General features: G+C 43.4%; 1 protein-coding gene and 1 long non-coding RNA gene across 3 annotated transcripts in view; one reads left to right on the top strand and one right to left on the bottom strand.

Moving 5' to 3' along the window:
* Window positions 1-27,324, bottom strand: part of LOC135513772 (uncharacterized) — a 244,581-nt gene that overhangs the window by 192,224 nt on the left and 25,033 nt on the right. The gene's annotated exons all lie outside the window — the stretch shown is intronic.
* The window catches only part of LOC135513769 (tight junction protein ZO-2-like), a 211,121-nt gene that overhangs the window by 179,482 nt on the left and 4,315 nt on the right, over window positions 1-27,324 (top strand). For both annotated transcript variants that reach the window (XM_064936685.1, XM_064936684.1), the window contains 5 exons: window positions 5,919-6,103; window positions 10,828-10,923; window positions 11,476-11,555; window positions 15,127-15,337; window positions 17,366-17,466. In XM_064936685.1, coding sequence (XP_064792757.1) covers window positions 5,919-6,103; window positions 10,828-10,923; window positions 11,476-11,555; window positions 15,127-15,337; window positions 17,366-17,466 — 673 coding nt within the window. The remainder of the gene's footprint in view (window positions 1-5,918; window positions 6,104-10,827; window positions 10,924-11,475; window positions 11,556-15,126; window positions 15,338-17,365; window positions 17,467-27,324) is intronic.

Genomic DNA, 27,324 nt, shown 5'->3' with positions numbered 1-27,324 from the left:
TAACACAAGCGTGCAACGATTATCACACGGGATGAGACCCGTAATCATCTGTGCAATCCACAAGTGCACGAAAGCCCGAAACACACAGCGCAGGTCCTCACAGTACCAACGGACATTGTAACAATAATCAACAGCACCGTGGTGAACAGAAGGGCACATATATATACACATACAATCAGTGGGAATAGGGGACAGGTGTCCGTGATGACAGTTCTGGAGGGATCTGTGACACTCTTCTCTCTGTCTTACAGACTCCTCGATCACACACTCTCTCAACTTTGATCCCAACACACACACACACACACACTTCACACACACACACTTCACACACAACGCTCACACACACACACGCCTACACACACACACACTACACACACACACACACACGTTCACACACACACACACACACTTCACACACACACTACACACACACACACACTGCACACACACACACACACTTCACACACACACGCTCACACACACACACACAGACTTCACACACACAAACTGAAAGTATTTTTATATATATTTTGTATTGTTAACACACCTGTCTTGGTTCATCTGTCTTCATCTCCCACACCAACTTACTCTTACTCTAGCATACTGCCCTCTTCCTCTCACCATCCTGTCTCCTCATCCCCTTCTTCCCTCCTTCTCACCATCCTGTCTCCTCATCCCCCTCTTCCCTCCTTCTCTCCCTCTCACCATCCTGTCTCCTCATCCCCTCCTTCTCTCCCTCTCATCATCCTGTCTCCTCATTCCCTCATTCCCTCCTTCTCCCCCTCTCACCATCCTCTCTCCTCATCCCCTCCTCCTCTTCCTCTCACCATCCTGTCTCCTCATCCCCTCCTTCTCTCCCTCTCACCATCCTGTCTCCTCATCCCCTCCTTCTCCCCCTCTCACCATCCTCTCTCCTCATCCCCTCCTTCTCTTCCTCTCACCATCCTGTCTCCTCATTCCCTCCTTCTCCCCGACTCACCATCCTCTCTCCTCATCCCCTCCTTCTCTCCCTCTCACCATCCTGTCTCCTCATTCCCTCCTTCTCTCCCTCTCACCATCCTGTCTCCTCACCCCCCTCATTCACTCCTTCTCCCCCTCTCACCATCCTGTCTCCTCATTCCCTCATTCCCTCCTTCTCCCCCTCTCACCATCCTGTCTCCTCATTCCCTCATCCCCTCCTTCTCCCCCTCTCACCATCCTGTCTCCTCACCCCCTCTTCCCTCCTTCTCACCATCCTGTCTCCTCATCCCCTTCTTCCCTCCTTCTCCCCCTCTCATCATCCTGTCTCCTCACCCCCCTCTTCCCTCCTTCTCTCCCTCTCACCATCCTGTCTCCTCACCCCCCTCTTTCCTCCTTCTCTCCCTCTCACCATCCTGTCTCCTCACCCCCCTCTTCCCTCCTTCTCTCCCTCTCACCATCCTGTCTCCTCACCCCCTCATTCCCTCCTTCTCCCCCTCTCACCATCCTGTCTCCTCATTCCCTCATTCCCTCCTTCTCCCCCTCTCACCATCCTGTCTCCTCATCCCCTCCTTCTCTCCCTCTCACCATCCTGTCTCCTCATTCCCTCATTCCCTCCTTCTCCCCCTCTCACCATCCTGTCTCCTCATTCCCTCCTTCTCTCCCTCTCACCATCCTGTCTCCTCATCCCCTCCTTCTCTCCCTCTCACCATCCTGTCTCCTCATTCCCTCCTTCTCCCCCTCTCATCATCCTGTCTCCTCATCCCCTCCTTCTCTCCCTCTCACCATCCTGTCTCCTCATCCCCCTCTTCCCTCCTTCTCCCCCTCTCACCATCCTGTCTCCTCACCCCCCTCATCCCCTCCTTCTCCCCCTCTCAACATCCTGTCTCCTCATCCCCTCCTTCTCCCCCTCTCATCATCCTGTCTCCTCATCCCCTCCTTCTCTCCCTCTCACCATCCTGTCTCCTCATCCCCTCCTTCTCTCCCTCTCACCATCCTGTCTCCTCATCCCCTCCTCTCCCTCTCATCATCCTGTCTCCTCATCCCCCTCTTCCCTCCTTCTCTCCCTCTCATCATCCTGTCTCCTCATCCCCTTCTTCCCTCCTTCTCTCCCTCTCATCATCCTGTCTCCTCATCCCCTTCTTCCCTCCTTCTCTCCCTCTCATCATCCTGTCTCCTCATCCGCTCCTTCTCTCCCTCTCACCATCCTGTCTCCTCATCCCCTTCTTCCCTCCTTCTCCCCCTCTCATCATCCTGTCTTCTCATCCCCCTCTTCCCTCACAATTTCTTTCTCTTGACCACTCCTCATCTCTCATCACTTTCTGTTCTGTTCTGCCCCGTCTCACCAAGTGTCTCAAACTCTCTCCCTGTCTCTTTCATGCCCTCTCTTTCTCAGTTCAATTCAAGGGGCTTTTTTGGTATCGGAAACACATGTTAACATCGCCAAAGCAAATTTTTTATTTATGTTTTATTTCACCTTTATTTAACCAGGTAGGCTAGTTGAGAACAAGTTCTCATTTGCAACTGCGACCTGGCCAAGATAAAGCATAGCAGTGTGAACAGACAACACAGAGTTACACATGGAGTAAACAATAAACAAGTCAATAACACAGTAAAAAAAAAGAGTCTATATACATTGTGTGCAAAAGGCATGAGGTAGGTGAATAATTACAATTTTGCAGATTAACACTGGAGTGATAAATGATCAGATGGTCATGTACAGGTAGAGATATTGGTGTGCAAAAGAGCAGAAAAGTAAATAAATAAAAACAGTATGGGGATGAGGTAGGTAAAATTGGGTGGGCTATTTACCGATAAGACTATGTACAGCTGCAGCGATCGGTTAGCTGCTCAGATAGCAGATGTTTAAAGTTGGTGAGGGAGATAAGTCTCCAACTTCAGCGATTTTTGCAATTAGTTCCAGTCACAGGCAGCAGAGAACTGGAAGGAAAGGGGGCCAAATGAGGTGTTGGCTTTAGGGATGATCAGTGAGATACACCTGCTGGAGCGCGTGCTACGGGTGGGTGTTGCCATCGTGACCAGTGAACTGAGATAAGGCGGAGCTTAACCTAGCATGGACTTGTAGATGACCTGGAACCAGTGGGTCTGGCGACGAATATGTAGCGAGGGCCAGCCGACTAGAGCATACAAGTCGCAGTGGTGGGTGGTATAAGGTGCTTTAGTGACAAAACGGATGGCACTGTGATAAACTGCATCCAGTTTGCTGAGTAGAGTGTTGGAAGCTATTTTGTAGATGACGTCGCCAAAGTCGAGGATCGGTAGGATAGTCAGTTTTACTAGGGTAAGTTTGGCGGCGTGAGTGAAGGAGGCTTCGTTGCGGAATAGAAAGCCGACTCTAGATTTGATTTTCGATTGGAGATGTTTGATATGAGTCTGGAAGGAGAGTTTACAGTCTAGCCAGACACCTAGGTACTTATAGGTGTCCGCATATTCAAGGTCGGAACCATCCAGGGTGGTGATACTAGTCAGGCGTGCGGGTGCAGGCAGCGAACGGTTGAAAAGCATGCATTTGGTTTTACTAGCCTTTAAGAGCAGTTGGAGGCCACGGAAGGAGTGTTGTATGGCATTGAAGCTTGTTTGGAGGTTAGATAGCACAGTGTCCAAGGACGGGCCGGAAGTATATAGAATGGTGTCGTCTGCGTAGAGGTGGATCAGGGAATCGCCTGCAGCAAGAGCAACATCATTGATATATACAGAGAAAAGAGTCGGCCCGAGAATTGAACCCTGTGGCACCCCCATAGAGACTGCCAGAGGACCGGACAGCATGCCCTCCGATTTGACACACTGAACTCTGTCTGCAAAGTAGTTGGTGAACCAGGCAAGGCAGTCATCAGAAAAACCGAGGCTACTGAGTCTGCCGATAAGAATATGGTGATTGACAGAGTCGAAAGCCTTGGCAAGGTCGATGAAGACGGCTGCACAGTACTGTCTTTTATCGATGGCCGTTATGATATCGTTTAGTACCTTGAGCGTGGCTGAGGTGCACCCGTGACCGGCTCGGAAACCAGATTGCACAGCGGAGAAGGTACGGTGTGACTCGAGATGGTCAGTGACCTGTTTGTTGACTTGGCTTTCGAAGACCTTAGATAGGCAGGGCAGGATGGATATAGGTCTGTAACAGTTTGGGTCCAGGGTGTCTCCCCCTTTGAAGAGGGGGATGACTGCGGCAGCTTTCCAATCCTTGGGGATCTCAGACGACATGAAAGAGAGGTTGAACAGGCTGGTAATAGGGGTTGCGACAATGGCGGCGGATAGTTTTAGATATAGAGGGTCCAGATTGTCAAGCCCAGCTGATTTGTACGGGTCCAGGTTTTGCAGCTCTTTCAGAACATCTGCTATCTGGATTTGGGTAAAGGAGAACCTGGAGAGGCATGGGCGAGTAGCTGCGGGGGGGCGGAGCTGTTGGCCGAGGTTGGAGTAGCCAGGCGGAAGGCATGGCCAGCCGTTGAGAAATGCTTGTTGAAGTTTTCGATAATCATGGATTTATCGGTGGTGACCGTGTTACCTAGCCTCAGTGCAGTGGACAGCTGGGAGGAGGTGCTCTTGTTCTCCATGGACTTCCCAGTGTCCCAGAACTTTTTGGAGTTGGAGCTACAGGATGCAAATTTCTGCCTGAAGAAGCTGGCCTTAGCTTTCCTGACTGACTGCGTGTATTGGTTCCTGACTTCCCTGAACAGTTGCATATCGCCGGGACTATTCGATGCTATTGCAGTCCGCCACAGGATGTTTTTGTGCTGGTTGAGGGCAGTCAGGTCTGGAGTGAACCAAGGGCTATATCTGTTCTTAGTTCTGCATTTTTTGAACAGAGCATGCTTATCTAAAATGGTGAGGAAGTTACTTTTAAAGAATGACCAGGCATCGTCAACTGACGGGATGAGGTCAATGTCCTTCCAGGATACCCGGGCCAGGTCGATTAGAAAGGCCTGCTCACAGAAGTGTTTTAGGGATCGTTTGACAGTGATGAGGGGTGGTCGTTTGACTGCGGCTCCGTAGCGGATACAGGCAATGAGGCAGTGATCATTGAGATCCTGTTTGAAGACGGCGGAGGTGTATTTGGAGGGCCAGATGGTCAGGATGACGTCTATGAGGGTGCCCTTGTTTACAGATTTAGGGTTGTATCTGGTGGGTTCCTTGATGATTTGTGTGAGATTGAGGGCATCTAGCTTAGATTGTAGGACTGCCGGGGTGTTAAGCATATCCCAGTTTAGGTCCCCTAACAGAACAAACTCTGAAGCTAGATGGGGGGCGATCAATTCACAAATGGTGTCCAGGGCACAGCTGGGAGCTGAGGGGGGTCGCTAGCAGGCGGCAACAGTGAGAGACTTATTTCTGGAGAGAGTCATTTTTAAGATTAGTAGTTCGAACTGTTTGGGTATGGACCTGGAAAGTATGACATTACTTTGCAGGCTCTCTCTGCAGTAGACTGCAACTCCTCCCCCTTTGGCAGTTCTATCTTGACGGAAAATGTTGTAGTTGGGTATGGAAATCTCAGAATTTTTGGTGGCCTTCCTGAGCCAGGATTCAGACACGGCAAGGACATCAGGGTTCGCAGAGTGTGCTGAAGCAGTGATAAAATGGATAATAAACAAAAGTGAAATAAACAATAAAAATAATAGACATTTCAAATGTCATATTATGTCTATATACAGTGTTGTAATGATGCAAATAGTTAAAGTAAAAAAAGAGAAAATAAAAAAGATAAATATGGTGTTTGTTCTTCACTGGCTGCCCTTTTCTCGTGGCAACAGGTCACACATCTTGCTGCTGTGATGCACACTGTGTAATTTCGCCCAGTAGATATGGGAGTTTATCAAAATTGTATTTGTTATCAAGTTCTTTGTGGATCTGTGGAATTTGAGGATAATATGTGTCTCTAATATGGTCATACTCTCTCTCTGTCTGTCGGTCTCTCTCTCTCTTTCCCTCTCCCTCCCTCCCAGGGCTGACCAGATGGCGAGTGTCCAGAACTCCCATAAGGCCACTGGGACGGACCGGGCTGACTTCTGGCGTCTGAGGGGTCAAAGGGCAGCTAAGAGAAAGGAGCTGAGGAAGAGCAGAGAGGACGTCAGCGCTACGCCCGTCGCCACACGCTTCCCCGCGTACGAGAGAGTCGTGCTCCGAGAGGGTGGGTCTGACATTCTAGGGTAACGACACAAGAAATAAGAGTTGAGGAGAGAGGGAGAGAAGAGAGGGGAGGGGAGAGGAGGTAGAAGATGAGAGGAGAAGAGAGGGGGAGATGAGAGGGAGGGAGAAGACACAGGGAGGAGAGAAGAGGGGGAGAAGAGCGAGAGAGGTGTAGGGAAAGTTGAGGGTAAGTATATCATTAAGGAGAGGAGAGGGGGAAGTTGAGGAGAAGTATATAATTGAGGAGAGGAGAGGGGGAAGTTGAGAAGTATATAATTGAGGAGAGGAGAGGGGGAAGTTGAAAGGCAGGCCTGCATTGGGAAACAGACAGGAAACAACACACACACAGGAAGGGGGAGTGGGAGGGTACAGTGAGAGAAAGATGGTTGTCACGCTAAACACAGGAAATACACACCACAGGGGAGAACGAGTAGGTTGGAAGGTGAGGGGGATGGGGGAGGGGAAGTGAGGTGAGAGGAGAATGGTCCTCAGAGAGGGCATGTCAATGGGTCAGACAGGAGCTACGCCGTTCTGGAGAGGATACAGGAAGGGGGGAAAGGAAGATGGCGAGAGAAAGTTGATGAAAAGAGAGAGACGACAGGAGGAGATGGAAAGGAGAGAGGAAGGGAACGCCAAAGAGGAGAAAGACAAGGTTACAGAAGAATGGACAGTGACATTAGAAGGAGATAACTGGACAGAAGGGTAGAACAGGTGGAAGAGGAGGAGGAGTGTATCTATGAAACGAAGAACAGGGATGTATTAAAGCAGTTGCTCTTTCTCTGCTGTTGTTTCAGTCAAGCAGACAAACAGAAACAATGGTGTTCTATGGCTGACAGGACTGAGACAGGACTGAGACAGGGCTGAGACAGGGCTGAGACTGAGACAGGGCTGAGACAGGACTGAGACAGGACTGAGACAGGACTGAGACAGGACTGAGACAGGACTGAGACTGAGACAGGACTGAGACAGGGCTGAGACTGAGACAGGGCTGAGACAGGGCTGAGACAGGACTGAGACAGGACTGAGACAGGACTGAGACAGGACTGAGACTGAGACAGGACTGAGACAGGGCTGAGACTGAGACAGGGCTGAGACAGGGCTGAGACAGGACTGAGACAGGGTTGAGACAGGACTGAGACAGGGTTGAGACAGGACTGAGACAGGACTGAGACAGGGCTGAGACAGGACTGAGACAGGGTTGAGACAGGACTGAGACAGGACTGAGACAGGGCTGAGACAGGACTGAGACAGGACTGAGACAGGGCTGAGACAGGGCTGAGACTGAGACAGGACTGAGACAGGGCTGAGACAGGACTGAGACAGGACTGAGACAGGGCTGAGACAGGACTGAGACAGGACTGAGACAGGACTGAGACAGGACTGAGACAGGACTGAGACAGGACTGAGACTGAGACAGGGCTGAGACAGGGCTGAGACAGGACTGAGACAGGACTGAGACAGGACTGAGACAGGGTTGAGACAGGACTGAGACAGGACTGAGACAGGGCTGAGACAGGACTGAGACAGGACTGAGACAGGACTGAGACAGGACTGAGACAGGGCTGAGACAGGGCTGAGACAGGGCTGAGACAGGACTGAGACAGGACTGAGACAGGACTGAGACAGGGTTGAGACAGGGCTGAGACAGGGCTGAGACAGGACTGAGACAGGACTGAGACAGGACTGAGACAGGACTGAGACAGGGCTGAGACTGAGACAGGACTGAGACAGGGCTGAGACAGGACTGAGACAGGACTGAGACATAGCTTTAATGGGCCTGGTCTACAACTGTATTGCTTCACCTATCAGACACTGTTGGCCCCTCTAGCCACACACTTTTATACCCCTAACGTTGTGCATGATAGACCCACTAATAGTCATGTTGTTTTGAGGTTGTACAGTGGTTGCTCCACTAAAGGTTTGTGATTATTCTGTGGGACTTAGAGGTAATTTGTGCTTTAGTACGGTACCCTGCGTCACCACTTCATTGCTCCAGACCACCACAAGGGGGAGTTAGAGCACTGTTCATGCTTTTGGGTCCTACTGTGTCTCTAACTGACAATGAATGGGCCACATAAACCTCAATAGAAACGGATTATTGTGCAAGACTTCAGTATTACTTACTAAAACTGTTGTTACACTAAGGTTTTTATTATTTTATTTTGTTAGGATTATTTTGATCTTACTGTAGGCCACTCCTGACCCGTCACGTTGTACAGCGCCTGAGTGGCCAGTAGATATGGGAGTAGATTGAAGATTTTCTAGTACAGCCACTCCTTGTAGTAATACAGTGGTTCGTCCTATTAAAGTTGCAGTGTACTGCAGAACCACTGTACTACTACAAGGAGGGACTGTCTAAAGCATCTCTCTCTCTCTCTCTCTCTGTCTCTCACTCTCTCTGTCTCTCACTCTCTCTGTCTCTCTCTCTCTCTCTCTCTCTCTCTTTCAATTCAAGAGGCTTTATTGGCATGGGAACATGTTTACATTGCCAAAGCAAGTGAAATGAATAAACAAAATTGAAATAAACAATAAAAAGTGAACCTTAAATATTATACTCAGAAGTTTCAAATGTCATTATGTCTATATACATCGTTGTAATGATGTGCGAATAGTTAAAGGGATAATAAATAAACATAATTATGAGTTGTATTTACAACAGGGTTTGTTCTTCACTGGTTGACCTTTTCTTGTGGCAACAGATTACAAATATTGTTGCTGTGATGGCAGAATGTGGTATTTCACCCAATAGATATGAGTTTGGGTTTGTTTTCTAATTCTTTGTGGGTCTGTGTAATCTGAGGGAAATATGTGTCTCTAATATGGTCATACGTTTGGCAGGAAGTTAGGAAGTGCAGCTCAGTTTCCACCTCATTTTGTGGGCAGTGTGCACATAGCCTGTCTTCTCTTGAAAGGCTATGCTCACTGAGTCTGTACATAGTCAAAGCTTTCCCTAATTTTGGGTCCGTCACAGTGGTCAGGTATTCTGCCACTGTGTACTCTCTGTTTAGGGCCAATAGCATTCTAGTTTGCTCTGTTTTTTTGTTAATTCTTTCCAATGTGTCAAGTAATTATCTTTTTGTTTTCACATGATTTGGTTGGGTCTAATTGTGCTGCTGTCCTGGGGCTCTGTAGGGTGTATTTGTGAACAGAGCCCCAGGACCAGCTTGCTTAGGGGACTCTTCTTCAGCTTCATCTCTCTGTAGGTGATGGCTTTGTTATTGGAGGTTTGGGGTTCACTTCCTTTTAGGTGGTTGTAGAATTTAACTGCTCTTTTATGGATTTTTGATAATTAGCGGGTATCGGCCTAATTCTGCTCTGCATGCATTACTTGGTATTCTACGTTGTTCACTGAGGATATGTTTGCAGAATTCTACATGCAGAGTCTCAATTTGATGTTTGTCCCATTTTGTGAATTCTTGGTTGGTGAGCGGACCCCAGACCTCACAACCATAAAGGGCAATGGGCTCTATGACTGATTCAAGTATTTTTAGCCAGATCCTAATTGGTATGTTGCGCATTTTAAGTTCCTTTTAATGGCATAGAAGGCCCTTCTTGCCTTGTCTCTCAGATCGTTCACAGCTTTGTGGAAGTTACCTGTGGCGCTGATGTTTAGGCCGAGATATATATAGTTTTTTGTGTGCTCTTGGGCAACTGTGTTTAGATATAATTTGTATTTGTAGTCCTGGCAACTGGACCTTTTTGGAACATCATTATTATTGTCTTACTGAGATTTACTGTCAGGGCCCAGGTCTGACAGAATCTGTGCAGAATATCTAGGTGCTGCTGTAGGCCGTCCTTGGCTGGTGACAGAAGCACCAGCAAACAGTAACAGCAACATTTGACTTCAGGTTCTAGTAGGTTGAGGCCGAGTGCTGCAGACTGTTCTAGTGCCCTCATCAATTCGTTGATATATATGTTGAAGAGGGTGGGGCTTAAGCGGCATCCCTGTATCACCCCACGGCCCTGTGGGAAGAAATGTGTTTTTTGTTTGTTCTGTACATGGGTTTTATATTGTTATATATTTCCATCAATTTGTACAGCAGTCAAAAGCTTTTTTGAAGTCAACAAAGCATGAGAAGACATTGCCTTTGTTTTGGTTTGTTGGGTGCGCAGTATGAATATGTGGTCTGTCGTACGGTAATTTGGTAAAGCGCCAATTTGACATTTGCTCAGTACATTGTTTTCACTGAGGAAATGTTAAAGTCTGCTGTTAATGACAATTAATTATAATGCAGAGGATTTTCCCAAGGTTGCTGTTGACACATTCCACGGTAGTTATTGGATTCAAATTTGTCTCCACTTTTGTGGATTGGGGTTATCTGTCCTTGGTTCCAAATATTGGGGAAGATGCCAGAGCTAAGGATGATGTTAAAGAGTTTAAGTATAGCCAATTGGAATATGTGGTCTGTATATTTTATCATTTCATGTAGGATACCATCAACACCACAGGCCTTTTTGGGTTGGAGGGTTTGTATTTTTTCCTGTAGTTCATTCAGTGTTATTGGAGAATCCAGTAAGTCCAAATAGTTGATTACAAGATTTGTAATTTATATATTTTTGCTGTTTGTTTTTTGTTATAGGGCCAAAAAGATTGGAGAAGTGATTTATCCACACAACTCCGTTTTGGATAGATAACTCTTTGTGTTGTTCTTTGTTTTCTCTCTCTCACTCTCTCGCTCTCTCTCACTCTCTCTCTCTCTCTCTCTCTAATATACTATACTGTAGCTGGTTTCAGACGTCCTGTGGTTCTGTTTGGACCTATAGCTGATGCAGCCAACGACAAGCTTGCTAACGAGCTGCCTGACCTCTTCATCATTGCCAGTAAGGACCTCACACAGTGTGTGTGTGTGTTTTCGGGAAGGATAGTAAAAACAAGTACAATTCAGACAAGTGGGGACACTTATTTTAGGCTTTGGAGTTATGGTTAGAATTAGGGTTAGAGGTTTAGGGTTAGGAGTTTGGGCTCATACACACCAATAGCATTTCCTAGCCAAAACCACTTAGCACCTATGAACATCATTCTCAAAACCGAGTGCGCACCACATTTACATTTAGAATCGCATGAAAAATGCTGGCAGTCAGACGGCTACAGCAGGTGGTCCCTAAAACACTTTGCGATGAACGATCGGCAGACAAACGCTAGATCCATTTTCGGTGCGATGTGTGCGAGCCTTTAGGGATTCCGGAGTTCAAGTTAGTTTTTGGTCCCCACGACAATAGTAAAACAAACGTGTGTGTGGATATGTGTGTTTGTGTCTGTCTGTGTGTGTGTATGTCAGTTTGTCTGTCTGATTTTGAGTCAGTACTCATTGAATGAGTAACACTGTGTCTGTCTCTCTGTGTCTGTCTCTCTTCGTCTCTGTCCACCGTCAGAAACGGAGCCTAAAGATGCCGGTTCAGAGAAATCCTCAGGAGTAGTGAGACTCAACACCATCCGCCAGATCATCGAGCAGGTTTGAGTTCTGTCTCTCTCTCTCTCGGTCTCTCTCTCTCTCTCTCTCTGTCTCTCTCTCTCCATATCTCTCTCTCTCCATATCTCTCTCTCTGTCTCTCTCTGTCTCTCTCTGTCTCTCTCGCTCTTTCCATATCTCTCTCTCTCCGTCTCTCTCTGTCTCTCTCTCCATATCTCTCTCTTTCTCTCTGTCTCTCTCATCTCTCTCTCTCTCTCACTCTCTCCATATCTCTCTCACTCTCTCCATATCTCTCTCACTCTCTCCATATCTCTCTCTCTCACGCTCTCCATATCTTTCTCTCTCTCTCTCTCCATATCTCTCTCTCTCCATATCTCTCTCTCTTTCTCTCTCTGTCTCTCTCTCTCTCCACCTCTCTCTCTCCATATCTCTCTCTCTCTCACTCTCTCCGTCTCTCTCTCTCTCTCTCTCTCTCTCTCTCTCTCTGTCTCTCTCACTCTCCATATCTCTCTCTCTGTCTCTCTCACTCTCTCTATCTCTCTCTTTCTCTCTCTTTGTCTCTCTCACTCTCTCCATATCTTTCTCTCCATATCTCTCTCTCTCTCCATATCTCTCACTCTCCATATTTCTCTCTCTCTCTCTCTCAATTCAATTCAAGGGCTTTATTGGCATGGGAAACATGTGTTAACATTGCCAAAGCAAGTGAGGGAGATAATATATAAAGTGAATATATAAAGTGAAATAAACAATAAAAATTAACAGTAAACACTACACATACATAAGTTTCAAAACAATAAAGACATTACAAATGTCATATACATATATATATATATATATATACAGTGTTTTAACAATGTACAAATGGTTAAAGGACACAAGATAAAATAAATAAGCATAAATATGGGTTGTATTTACAATGGTGTGTGTTCTTCACTGGTTGCCCTTTTCTCATGGCAACAGGTCACAAATCTTACTGCTGTGATGGCACACTGTGTCACTTCTCATGCCAAATTGAGTCGAAGGCTTCTTTGAAATCAACAAAGCATGAGAAGACTTTGCCTTTGTTTTGGTTTGTTTGGTTGTCAATTAGGGCATGCAGGGTGAATACATGGTCTGTTGTACGGTAATTTGGTAAAAAAAAACAATTTGACATTTGCTCAGTACATTGTTTTCATTGAGGACGTGTACGAGTCTGCTGTTAATGACAATGCAGAGGATTTTCCCAAGGTTGCTGTTGACGCATATTCCACGGTAGTTATTGGGGTCGAATTTGTCTCCATTTTTGTGGATTGGGGTGATCAGTCCTTGGTTCCAAATATTGGGGAAGATGCCAGAGCTGAGGATGATGTTAAAGAGTTTTAGTATAGCCAATTGGAATTTGTTGTCTGTATATTTGATCATTTCATTGAGGATACCATCAACACCACAGGCCTTTTTGGGTTGGAGGGTTTGTATTTTGTCCTGTAACTTATTCAAGGTAATTGGTGAAGCAGTGGGTTCTGGGAGTCTTTCATAGTTGATTTGAAGATCTGTATTTGATCCTGTAAATGTTTTTGCTCTTTATTCTTTGTTATAGAGCCAAAAAGATTGGATAAGTGGTTTACCCATATACATCTCCATTTTGGATAGATAATTCTTCGTGTTGTTGTTTGTTTAGTGTTTTCCAATTTTCCCAGAAGTGGTTAGAGTCTATGGATTCTTCAATTACATTGAGCTGATTTCTGACGTGCTGTTCCTTCTTTTTCCGTAGTGTATTTCTGTATTGTTTTAGTGATTCACCATAGTGAAGGCGTAGACTCAGGTTTTCCGGGTCTCTATGATTTTGGTTGGACTGGTTTCTCAATTTCTTTCTTAGATTTTTGCATTCTTCATCAAACCATTAGTCATTGTTGTTAATTTTCTTTGGTTTTCTATTTGAGATTATTTTAGATTTGATAGGGAAGCTGAGAGGTCAAATATACTGTTAAGATTTTCTACTGCCAAGTTTACACCTTCACGATTACAGTGGAACGTTTTATCCAGGAAGTTGTCTAAAAGGGATTGAATTTGTTGTTGCCTAATTGTTTTTTGGTAGGTTTCCAAACTGCATTCCTTCCATCTATAGCATTTCTTAATGTTACTCAGTTCCTTTGGCTTTGATGCCTCATGATTGAGTATTGCTCTGTTTAGGTAGACTGTGATTTTGCTGTGGTCTGATAGGGGTGTCAGTGGGCTGACTGTGAACGCTCTGAGAGACTCTGGGTTGAGGTCAGTGATAAAGTAGTCTACAGTACTACTGCCAAGAGATGAGCTATAGGTGTACCTACCATAGGAGTCCCCTCGAAGCCTACCATTGACTATGTACATACCCAGCGTGCGACAGAGCTGCATGAGTTGTGACCAGTTTTTGTTGGTTATGTTGTCATAGTTGTGCCTAGGGGGGCATATGTGGGAGGGAATGCTGTCACCTCCAGGTAGGTGTTTGTCCCCCTGTGTGCTGAGGGTGTCAGGTTCTTGTCCGGTTCTGGCATTTAGGTCGCCACAGACTAGTACATGTCCCTGGGCCTGGAAATGATTGATTTCCCCCTCCAGAATGGAGAAGCTGTCTTCATTAAAGTATGGGGATTCTAGTGGGGGGATATAGGTAGCACACAGGAGGACATTTTTCTCTGTTAAGATCATTTCCTTTGGATTTCTAGCCAAATGTAGAATGTTCCTATTTTGATTAATTTAATGGAGTGAGTTAGGTCTGTTCTATACCAAATTAGCATACCCCCTGAGTCCCTTCCCTGTTACACACCTGGTAGTTTGGTGGATGGGACTACCAGCACTCTGTAACCTAGAGAGCAACCAGTGGGTCCGTCTCCTCTATACCAGGTTTCTTGCAGGATGACAATGTCTGTATTACCGATTTCTTTGGTGAAGTCCGGGTTCCTGCTCTTTAGGCCAAAGGCAGATGACCTCAGGCCTTGGATATTCCAGGATGATATAGTGAAGGCTTTTTGTTCCATAGAGTGCCCAATGTTGTTGGTCGTGGTTTGGCCTCAGGCCAGTAAGTGTGAGCAGAGCCTGCTGAGCATCTGGTACATGCCATTGGCTTGGGCGAGTGTGAGAGTGGGGGTTGGGACTGTTTGCCCGCTCACTACCTGGGCGTATGTGTGGCTTCCATGTTGAGGCCCTCTTTGCGGGGGTGGGGTGCATGGGGTGGGCAGGAGTGGCATAGGTCTGATCTGAGGGGGCCTAAATGGGGTGTGGGCATGGCTGACGTGGGGGGGTGCTCTCTCTCTCTCTCTCTCTCTCTCTCTCTCTCTCTCTCTCTCTCTCTCTCTCTCTCTCCATATCTCTCTCTCTCTCTCTCCATATCTCTTTCTCTCTCTCTCTCCATATCTCTATCTCCATATCTCTTTCTCTCTCTCTCTCCATATCTCTCTCTCTCTCTCTGTCTTTCTCTATCTCTGTCTTTTTCTATCTCTGTCTCTCTCTCTCTGTGCTTCTCTATCTCTATCTCTCTCTCACCCGCACTGTCTGTCTGTCTCTCTCTCTGTCTGTCTCGCACTCTGTCTCTCTCTGTGTCTTTCTCTATCTCTTTCTCTCCATTTCTGTCACTCATTGTCCTACACCTTGTCCCCTGTAGGACAAGCATGCCCTGCTGGATGTGACTCCCAAGGCGGTGGACACACTGAACTACAGCCAGTGGTACCCCATCGTCATCTTCTTCAACCCAGACAGTAAACCAGGAGTTAAGGCCATGAGGCAGAGGGTGATACCTGGATCCAACCGCTCCGCACGCAAACTATACGAACAAGCTGTCAAACTGAGGAAGACCTGTTCTCACCTCTTCTCTGGTTAGACACACACATGAATCGACTACACACACACAGATACACTCACACACACAGATACACTAGGTACAGATACACACAACACAGATACACTAGGTACAGATACAAACATACACACACACACACACACACACACACACACACACACACACACACACACACACACACACACACACACACACACAGATACACTCACACACATGTACACTCACACACAGATACAGATACACACACACATACACACACAAAGTTATTTATAATCTGTTGTACTGTGTATTTTTGTTGTTGTGCCGTTACACCCTCCCTCTCCTCCTCTCCCTCTCTCCTTCTCCCTCTCTCCTTCTCCTCCTATCTCCCACTCTCCTTCTCCCTCTCTCCTTCTCCTCCTATCCCTCTCCCCTTCTCCTCCTCTCCTTCTCCTCCTCTCCCTCTCTCCTTCTCCCTCTCTCCTTCTCCTCCTATCTCCCACTCTCCTTCTCCCTCTCTCCTTCTCCTCCTCTCCCTCTCCCCTTCTCCTCCTCTCCTTCTCCTCCTCTCCCTCTCTCCTTCTCCCTCTCTCCTTCTCCTCCTATCTCCCACTCTCCTTCTCCCTCTCTCCTTCTCCTCCTCTCCCTCTCCCCTTCTCCTCCTATCCCTCTCCCCTTCTCCTCCTCTCCCTCTCTCCTTCTCCTCCTATCTCCCACTCTCCTTCTCCCTCTCTCCTTCTCCTCCTCTCCTTCTCCTCCTCTCTCCTTCTCCCTCTCTCCTTCTCCTCCTCTCCCTCTCTCCTTCTCCCTCTCTCCTTCTCCTCCTCTCCTTCTCCTCCTCTCCTTCTCCTCCTCTCCCTCTCTCCCTCTCCCTCTCTCCTTCTCTCTCTCCCCTTCTCCTCCTCTCCTTCTCCTCCTCTCCCTCTCTCCTTCTCCTCCTCTCCCTCTCTCCTTCTCCTCTCCCTCTCTCCTTCTCCTCCTCTCCATCTCTCCCTCTCTCCTTCTCCCTCTCTCCTCCTCCTGCTCCCTCTCCCCTTCTCCTCCTCTCCCCTTCTCCTCCTCTCCCTCTCTCCTTCTCCTCCTCTCCCACTCTCCTTCTCCTTCTCTCCTTCTCCTCCTCTCCTTCTCCTCCTCTCCCTCTCCCCTTCTCCTCCTCTCCCTCTCCCCTTCTCCTCCTCTCCTTCTCCTCCTATCCCTCTCCCCTTCTCCTCCTATCCCTCTCCCCTTCTCCTCCTCTCCCTCTCCCCTTCTCCTCCTCTCCCTCTCCCCTTCTCCTCCTCTCCTTCTCCTCCTATCCCTCTCCCCTTCTCCTCCTCTCCCTCTCTCCTTCTCCTCCTATCTCCCACTCTCCTTCTCCCACTCTCCTTCTCCCTCTCTCCTTCTCCCTCTCTCCTTCTCCTCCTCTCCCTCTCTCCTTCTCCCTCTCTCCTTCTCCTCCTCTCCCTCTCTCCTTCTCCCTCTCTCCTTCTCCTCCTCTCCTTCTCCTCCTCTCCTTCTCCTCTCCCTCTCTCCCTCTCTCCTTCTCCTCTCCCCTTCTCCTCTCCCTCTCTCCTTCTCCCTCTCTCCTTCTCCTCCTCTCCCTCTCTCCTTCTCCCTCTCTCCTTCTCCTCCTCTCCCTCTCTCCTTCTCCTCCTCTCCCTCTCTCCTTCTCCCTCTCTCCTTCTCCCTCTCTCCTTCTCCTCCTCTCCCTCTCTCCTTCTCCCTCTCTCCTTCTCCCTCTCTCCTTCTCCTCTCCCTCTCTCCTTCTCCTCCTCTCCCTCTCTCCTTCTCCTCCTCTCCCTCTCTCCCTCTCCCTCTCTCCTTCTCCTCCTCTCCCTGTCTCCTTCTCCTCCTCTCTCCTTCTCCTCCTCTCCCCCTCTCCCCTTAACCTCTCCATGTTCTCTTCTCATCCATCCTGCTATTATCTCTCTTTTTCCCTCTATCCTCTCTCTCCCCCCTCCATTTCTCGTCCCCATTCTCTTTATATCTCTCTCCTCTTCCTCTATCTCCCTGGTTGCTATTGCTCAATCTATCTTCCCCCCCTCTCTCCCTTCATCCCTCTCCTCTGATCCTCCTCTCCCTCCAGCTACTATTGAGTTGAACTCGGTCAACGATGCGTGGTTCGGCAGTGTCAAGGACTCTATCAGAGAGCAGCAGACTCAGGCTGTCTGGGTGTCTGAGGGGAAGGTAAACACACTCACCATGGACCCATAACTACATACTATACCAGGGGTGTGAAATTACAGTCCTCCAGGGCCTGATTGGTGTCACAGTGTTGCCCCAGCTAACACACCTGACTCCAATAATCATAATCATGATCTTCAGTTTAGAATCACATTTGATTAATCAGCTGTGTTTTCTAGGGATGGAGAAAAAGTGTGACGCCAATCAGGCCCCAAAGGACTGGAGTTGTCCACCCCTGTACGAGACTGTACTATACTGTACTATACTATACTGTACTATACTGAACTACACTAAACTGTACTATACTGAACTACACTATACTGTACTATACTGAACTACAATATACTGAACTACACTATACTGAACTACACTATACTGAACTATACTGAACTACACTATACTGTACTATACTGAACTACACTATACTGAACTATACTGAACTATACTGAACTACACTATACTGAACTATACTATACTGAACTACACTATACTGTACTATACTGAACTACACTATACTGAACTATACTGAACTATACTGAACTGAACTATACTGAACTACAATATACTGAACTACACTATACTGAACTATACTGAACTATACTGAACTACGCTATACTGAACTACACTATACTGTACTGCACTATACTGAACTATACTGAACTATACTGAACTATACTGAACTACACTATACTGAACTATACTGAACTACAATATACTGAACTACACTATACTGAACTATACTGAACTACAATATACTGAACTATACTGAACTACACTATACTGAACTATACTGAACTACAATATACTGAACTATACTGAACTACACTATACTGAACTATACTGAACTGCACTATACTGAACTACACTATACTGAACTACACTGAACTACAATATACTGAACTATACTGAACTACAATATACTGAACTATACTGAACTACACTATACTGAACTATACTGAACTACAATATACTGAACTATACTGAACTACAATATACTGAACTATACTGAACTACACTATACTGAACTATACTGAACTACAATATACTGAACTATACTGAACTACAATATACTGAACTATACTGAACTACACTATACTGAACTACACTGAACTACACTATACTGAACTACAATATACTGAACTATACTGAACTACACTATACTGAACTATACTGAACTACAATATACTGAACTATACTGAACTACAATATACTGAACTATACTGAACTACACTATACTGAACTATACTGAACTACACTATACTGAACTATACCGAACTACACTATACTGAACTATACTGAACTACACTATACTGAACTACACTGAACTACACTATACTGAACTACAATATACTGAACTATACTGAACTACACTATACTGAACTATACTGAACTACACTATACTGAACTATACTAAACTACAATATACTGAACTATACTGAACTACACTATACTGAACTATACTGAACTACACTATACTGAACTATACTGAACTATACTGAACTACACTATACTGAACTATACTGAACTACACTATACTGAACTATACTGAACTATACTAAACTATACTGAACTATACTGAACTATACTATACTGAACTATACTGAACTATACTGTACTATACTGAACTACAATATACTGAACTATACTGAACTACAATATACTGAACTATACTGAACTACACTATACTGAACTACACTATACTGAACTACACTATACTGAACTATACTATACTGCACTATACTGAACTACACTATACTGTACTATACTGAACTACAATATACTGAACTATACTGAACTACACTATACTGAACTACACTATACTGAACTATACTATACTGAACTATACTGAACTACACTATACTGAACTATACTGAACTACACTATACTGTACTATACTGAACTACAATATACTGAACTATACTGAACTACAATATACTGAACTATACTGAACTACAATATACTGAACTATACTGAACTACACTATACTGAACTATACTGAACTACACTATACTGAACTACAATATACTGAACTATACTGAACTACAATATACTGAACTATACTGAACTACACTATACTGAACTATACTGAACTGTACTATACTGTACTATACTATACTGAACTATACTGAACTATACTATACTGCACTATACTGAACTACACTATACTGTACTATACTGAACTACAATATACTGAACTATACTGAACTACACTATACTGAACTACACTATACTGAACTATACTATACTGAACTATACTGAACTACACTATACTGAACTATACTGAACTACACTATACTGTACTATACTGAACTACAATATACTGAACTATACTGAACTACAATATACTGAACTATACTGAACTACAATATACTGAACTATACTGAACTACACTATACTGAACTATACTGAACTACACTATACTGAACTACAATATACTGAACTATACTGAACTACAATATACTGAACTATACTGAACTACACTATACTGAACTATACTGAACTGTACTATACTGTACTATACTATACTGAACTATACTGTACTATACTATACTGCACTATACTGAACTACACTGTACTGCACTATACTGAACTATACTGTACTATACTATACCGAACTACACTATACTGTACTATACTGAACTATACTGAACTATACTGTACTATACTGTACTATACTATACTGAACTATACTGTACTATACTATACTGAACTACACTGTACTGCACTATACTGAACTATACTGTACTATACTATACTGCACTATACTGAACTACACTGTACTGCACTATACTGAACTATACTGTACTATACTATACTGAATTTTACTGTACTGTACTATACTGAACTATACGATACTGTACTATACTGAACTATACTGTACTGTACTATAATGAGCTATACTATACTGTACTATAGTGAACTATACTGAACTACACTATACTGAACTATACTGAACTATACTGAACTACACTATACTGAACTAACTGAACTACACTATACTGAACTATACTGAACTACAATATACTGAACTATACTGAACTACACTATACTGAACTATACTGAACTGCACTATACTGAACTATACTGAACTACACTATACTGTACTATACTGAACTACACTGAACTACACTATACTGAACTACAATATACTGAACTATACTGAACTACACTATACTGAACTACACTATACTGAACTATACTGAACTATACTGAACTATACTGAACTACACTATACTGAACTACAATATACTGAACTATACTGAACTACAATATACTGAACTATACTGAACTACACTATACTGAACTATACTGAACTACACTATACTGAACTACAATATACTGAACTATACTGAACTACAATATACTGAACTATACTGAACTACACTATACTGAACTATACTGAACTACAATATACTGAACTACACTATACTGAACTACACTATACTGAACTATACTGAACTATACTATACTGAACTACACTATACTGTACTATACTGAACTGTACTATACTGTACTATACTATACTGAACTATACTGAACTACAATATACTGAACTATACTGAACTACACTATACTGAACTATACTGAACTGCACTATACTGAACTATACTGAACTACACTATACTGTACTATACTGAACTACACTGAACTACACTATACTGAACTACACTATACTGAACTACACTATACTGAACTATACTGAACTATACTGAACTACACTATACTGAACTACAATATAATGAACTATACTGAACTACAATATACTGAACTATACTGAACTACACTATACTGAACTATACTGAACTACACTATACTGAACTACACTATACTGAACTATACTGAACTACACTATACTGTACTATACTGAACTACAATATACTGAACTATACTGAACTACAATATACTGAACTATACTGAACTACACTATACTGAACTATACTGAACTACACTATACTGAACTACACTATACTGAACTACAATATACTGAACTGCACTATACTGAACTATACTGAACTACACTATACTGTACTATACTGAACTACACTATACTGAACTATACTGAACTACACTATACTGTACTATACTGAACTACAATATACTGAACTATACTGAACTACAATATACTGAACTATACTGAACTACACTATACTGAACTATACTGAACTATACTATACTGAACTATACTGAACTATACTATACTGAACTACACTATACTGAACTATACTGAACTATACTGAACTATACTGAACTATACTGTACTATACTGTACTATACTATACTGAACTATACTGAACTACACTGTACTGCACTATACTGAACTATACTGTACTATACTGAACTACACTATACTGAACTATACTGAACTATACTGTACTATACTGTACTATACTATACTGAACTATACTGTACTATACTATACTGCACTATACTGAACTACACTGTACTGCACTATACTGAACTATACTGTACTATACTATACTGCACTATACTGAACTACACTGTACTGCACTATACTGAACTATACTGTACTATACTATACTGAATTTTACTGTACTGTACTATACTGAACTATACGATACTGTACTATACTGAACTATACTGTACTGTACTATAATGAGCTATACTATACTGTACTATAGTGAACTATACTGAACTACACTATACTGAACTATACTGAACTATACTGAACTACACTATACTGAACTATACTGAACTACACTATACTGAACTATACTGAACTACAATATACTGAACTATACTGAACTACACTATACTGAACTATACTGAACTGCACTATACTGAACTATACTGAACTACACTATACTGTACTATACTGAACTACACTGAACTACACTATACTGAACTACAATATACTGAACTACACTATACTGAACTACACTATACTGAACTATACTGAACTATACTGAACTACACTATACTGAACTACAATATAATGAACTATACTGAACTACAATATACTGAACTATACTGAACTACACTATACTGAACTATACTGAACTACACTATACTGAACTACACTATACTGAACTATACTGAACTACACTATACTGTACTATACTGAACTACAATATACTGAACTATACTGAACTACAATATACTGAACTATACTGAACTACACTATACTGAACTATACTGAACTACACTATACTGAACTACACTATACTGAACTATACTGAACTACAATATACTGAACTGCACTATACTGAACTATACTGAACTACACTATACTGTACTATACTGAACTACACTATACTGAACTATACTGAACTACACTATACTGTACTATACTGAACTACAATATACTGAACTATACTGAACTACAATATACTGAACTATACTGAACTACAATATACTGAACTATACTGAACTACACTATACTGAACTATGCTGAACTACACTATACTGAACTACAATATACTGAACTATACTGAACTACAATATACTGAACTATACTGAACTACACTATACTGAACTATACTGAACTACAATATACTGAACTACACTATACTGAACTATACTGAACTATACTATACTGAACTACACTATACTGAACTATACTGAACTATACTGTACTATACTGTACTATACTATACTGAACTATACTGAACTACACTGTACTGCACTATACTGAACTATACTGTACTATACTGAACTACACTATACTGTACTATACTGAACTATACTGAACTATACTGTACTATACTATACTGAACTATACTGTACTATACTATACTGCACTATACTGAACTACACTGTACTGCACTATACTGAACTATACTGTACTATACTATACTGCACTATACTGAACTACACTGTACTGCACTATACTGAACTATACTGTACTATACTATACTGAATTTTACTGTACTGTACTATACTGAACTATACGATACTGTACTATACTGAACTATACTGTACTGTACTATAATGAGCTATACTATACTATACTGTACTATACTGGACTATACTATACTATACTGAACTACACTGTACTGTACTATACCGAACTATACTATACTGTACTATACTGAACTATACTATACTGTACTATAGTGAACTATACTATACTGTACTATAGTGAACTATACTGTATTATACTATACTGTACTGCACCAAACGTAACTATACTGTACTATACTGTACTATACTGAACTATACTATACTGTACTATACTGTACTATAGTGAACTATACTATACTGGACTATACTGTACTATACTATACTGAATTTTACTGTACTGTACTATACTGAACCATACTATACTGTACTATACTGAACTATACTGTACTGTACTATAATGAACTATACTGTACTATAGTGAACTATACTATACTGAACGATACTGTACTATACTATACTGAACTTTACTCTACTGTACTATACTGAACTATACTATACTGAACTATACTATACTGAACTATACTATACTGAACTATAATGAACTATACTATACTGAACTTTACTGTACTGTACTGTACTATACTGAACTATACTATACTGTACTATACTGAACTATACTATACTGTACTATACTGAACTATACTGTACTGCACTAAACCATAGTGCAGTGGTTCCCAACCGGCGTGTCCTCTGGATTGGTCGTGGTATTTTGACAGGGAGCACCTGTGGCAGTCAGATAACACATTGAATGTCACATGGTTCCATCTGTGTGGGATTTTTCAAGTCCAGTGTTCTCAGGCTGTTGTTACATAAGTATCATTTGAGGGGCGCAAAGTGTTATTGTGTCATTGTACTGAGCACAGGCAAATTTGGCAAATTTGGGTTCAGCCAGATTAATTTATTTCTTAATATATGACTCTGGGGATTAGCTATACCACAACCTCTGATACAGTATGACTCTGGGGATTAGCTATACCACAGCCTCTGATACAGTATGACTCTGGGGATTAGCTATACCACAGCCTCTGATACAGTATGACTCTGGGGATTAGCTATACCACAACCTCTGATACAGTATGACTCTGGGGATTAGCTATACCACAACCTCTGATACAGTATGACTCTGGGGATTAGCTATACCACAACCTCTGATACAGTATGACTCTGGGGATTAGCTATACCACAGCCTCTGGTACAGTATGACTCTGGGGATTAGCTATACCACAGCCTCTGATACAGTATGACTCTGGGGATTAGCTATACCACAACCTCTGATACAGTATGACTCTGGGGATTAGCTATACCACAACCTCTGATACAGTATGACTCTGGGGATTAGCTATACCACAACCTCTGATACAGTATGACTCTGGGGATTAGCTATACCACAACCTCTGATACAGTATGACTCTGGGGATTAGCTATACCACAGCCTCTGATACAGTATGACTCTGGGGATTAGCTATACCACAGCCTCTGATACAGTATGACTCTGGGGATTAGCTATACAACAACCTCTGATACAGTATGACTCTGGGGATTAGCTATACCACAGCCTCTGATACAGTATGACTCTGGGGATTAGCTATACCACAACCTCTGATACAGTATGACTCTGGGGATTAGCTATACCACAGCCTCTGATACAGTATGACTCTGGGGATTAGCTATACCACAGCCTCTGATACAGTATGACTCTGGGGATTAGCTATACCACAACCTCTGATACAGTATGACTCTGGGGATTAGCTATACCACAACCTCTGATACAGTATGACTCTGGGGATTAGCTATACCACAACCTCTGATACAGTATGACTCTGGGGATTAGCTATACCACAACCTCTGATACAGTATGACTCTGGGGATTAGCTATACCACAGCCTCTGATACAGTATGACTCTGGGGATTAGCTATACCACAACCTCTGATACAGAGTGACTCTGTGGATTAGCTATACCACAACCTCTGATACAGTATGACTCTGGGGATTAGCTATACCACAGCCTCTGATACAGTATGACTCTGGGGATTAGCTATACCACAACCTCTGATACAGTATGACTCTGGGGATTAGCTATACCACAACCTCTGATACAGTATGACTCTGGGGATTAGCTATACCACAACCTCTGATACAGAGTGACTCTGTGGATTAGCTATACCACAACCTCTGATACAGTGACTCTGGGGATTAGCTATACCACAGCCTCTGATACAGTATGACTCTGGGGATTAGCTATACCACAGCCTCTGATACAGTATGACTCTGGGGATTAGCTATACCACAACCTCTGGTACAGTATGACTCTGGGGATTAGCTATACCACAGCCTCTGATACAGTATGACTCTGGGGATTAGCTATACCACAGCCTCTGATACAGTATGACTCTGGGGATTAGCTATACCACAGCCTCTGATACAGTATGACTCTGGGGATTAGCTATACCACAGCCTCTGATACAGTATGACTCTGGGGATTAGCTATACCACAACCTCTGATACAGTATGACTCTGGGGATTAGCTATACCACAGCCTCTGATACAGTATGACTCTGGGGATTAGCTATACCACAACCTCTGATACAGTATGACTCTGGGGATTAGCTATACCACAGCCTCTGATACAGTATGACTCTGGGGATTAGCTATACCACAACCTCTGATACAGTATGACTCTGGGGATTAGCTATACCACAGCCTCTGATACAGTATGACTCTGGGGATTAGCTATACCACAACCTCTGATACAGTATGACTCTGGGGATTAGCTATACCACAGCCTCTGATACAGTATGACTCTGGGGATTAGCTATACCACAACCTCTGATACAGTATGACTCTGGGGATTAGCTATACCACAGCCTCTAATACAGTATGACTCTGGGGATTAGCTATACCACAACCTCTGATACAGTATGACTCTGGGGATTAGCTATACCACAACCTCTGATACAGTATGACTCTGGGGATTAGCTATACCACAACCTCTGATACAGTATGACTCTGGGGATTAGCTATACCACAGCCTCTGATACAGTATGACTCTGGGGATTAGCTATACCACAACCTCTGATACAGTATGACTCTGGGGATTAGCTATACCACAACCTCTGATACAGTATGACTCTGGGGATTAGCTATACCACAGCCTCTGATACAGTATGACTCTGGGGATTAGCTATACCACAACCTCTGATACAGTATGACTCTGGGGATTAGCTATACCACAGCCTCTAATACAGTATGACTCTGGGGATTAGCTATACCACAACCTCTGATACAGTATGACTCTGGGGATTAGCTATACCACAACCTCTGATACAGTATGACTCTGGGGATTAGCTATACCACAACCTCTGATACAGTATGACTCTGGGGATTAGCTATACCACAACCTCTAATACACTATGACTCTGGGGATTAGCTATACCACAACCTCTGATACAGAGTGACTCTGGGGATTAGCTATACCACAACCTCTGATACAGTATGACTCTGGGGATTAGCTATACCACAACCTCTGATACAGTATGACTCTGGGGATTAGCTATACCACAACCTCTGATACAGTATGACTCTGGGGATTAGCTATACCACAACCTCTGATACAGTATGACTCTGGGGATTAGCTATACCACAACCTCTGATACAGTATGACTCTGGGGATTAGCTATACCACAACCTCTGATACAGTATGACTCTGGGGATTAGCTATACCACAACCTCTGATACAGTATGACTCTGGGGATTAGCTATACCACAACCTCTGATACAGTATGACTCTGGGGATTAGCTATACCACAGCCTCTGATACAGTTTACATACTCTACACACTGTAGTCTACTATACTAAACTATACACTATAGTCCACTATAAAATGCTAAACTATACACTATTATATTCTATACTAAACTATACGCCATAGTTTACTATAC

This window comes from Oncorhynchus masou, chromosome 25 (genome assembly GCF_036934945.1).
Source record: "Oncorhynchus masou masou isolate Uvic2021 chromosome 25, UVic_Omas_1.1, whole genome shotgun sequence".
Taxonomy (NCBI): domain Eukaryota; kingdom Metazoa; phylum Chordata; class Actinopteri; order Salmoniformes; family Salmonidae; genus Oncorhynchus; species Oncorhynchus masou.
Note: the sequence above shows the minus strand (reverse complement) of the source record. Positions and strands in the feature narration are given on the sequence as shown.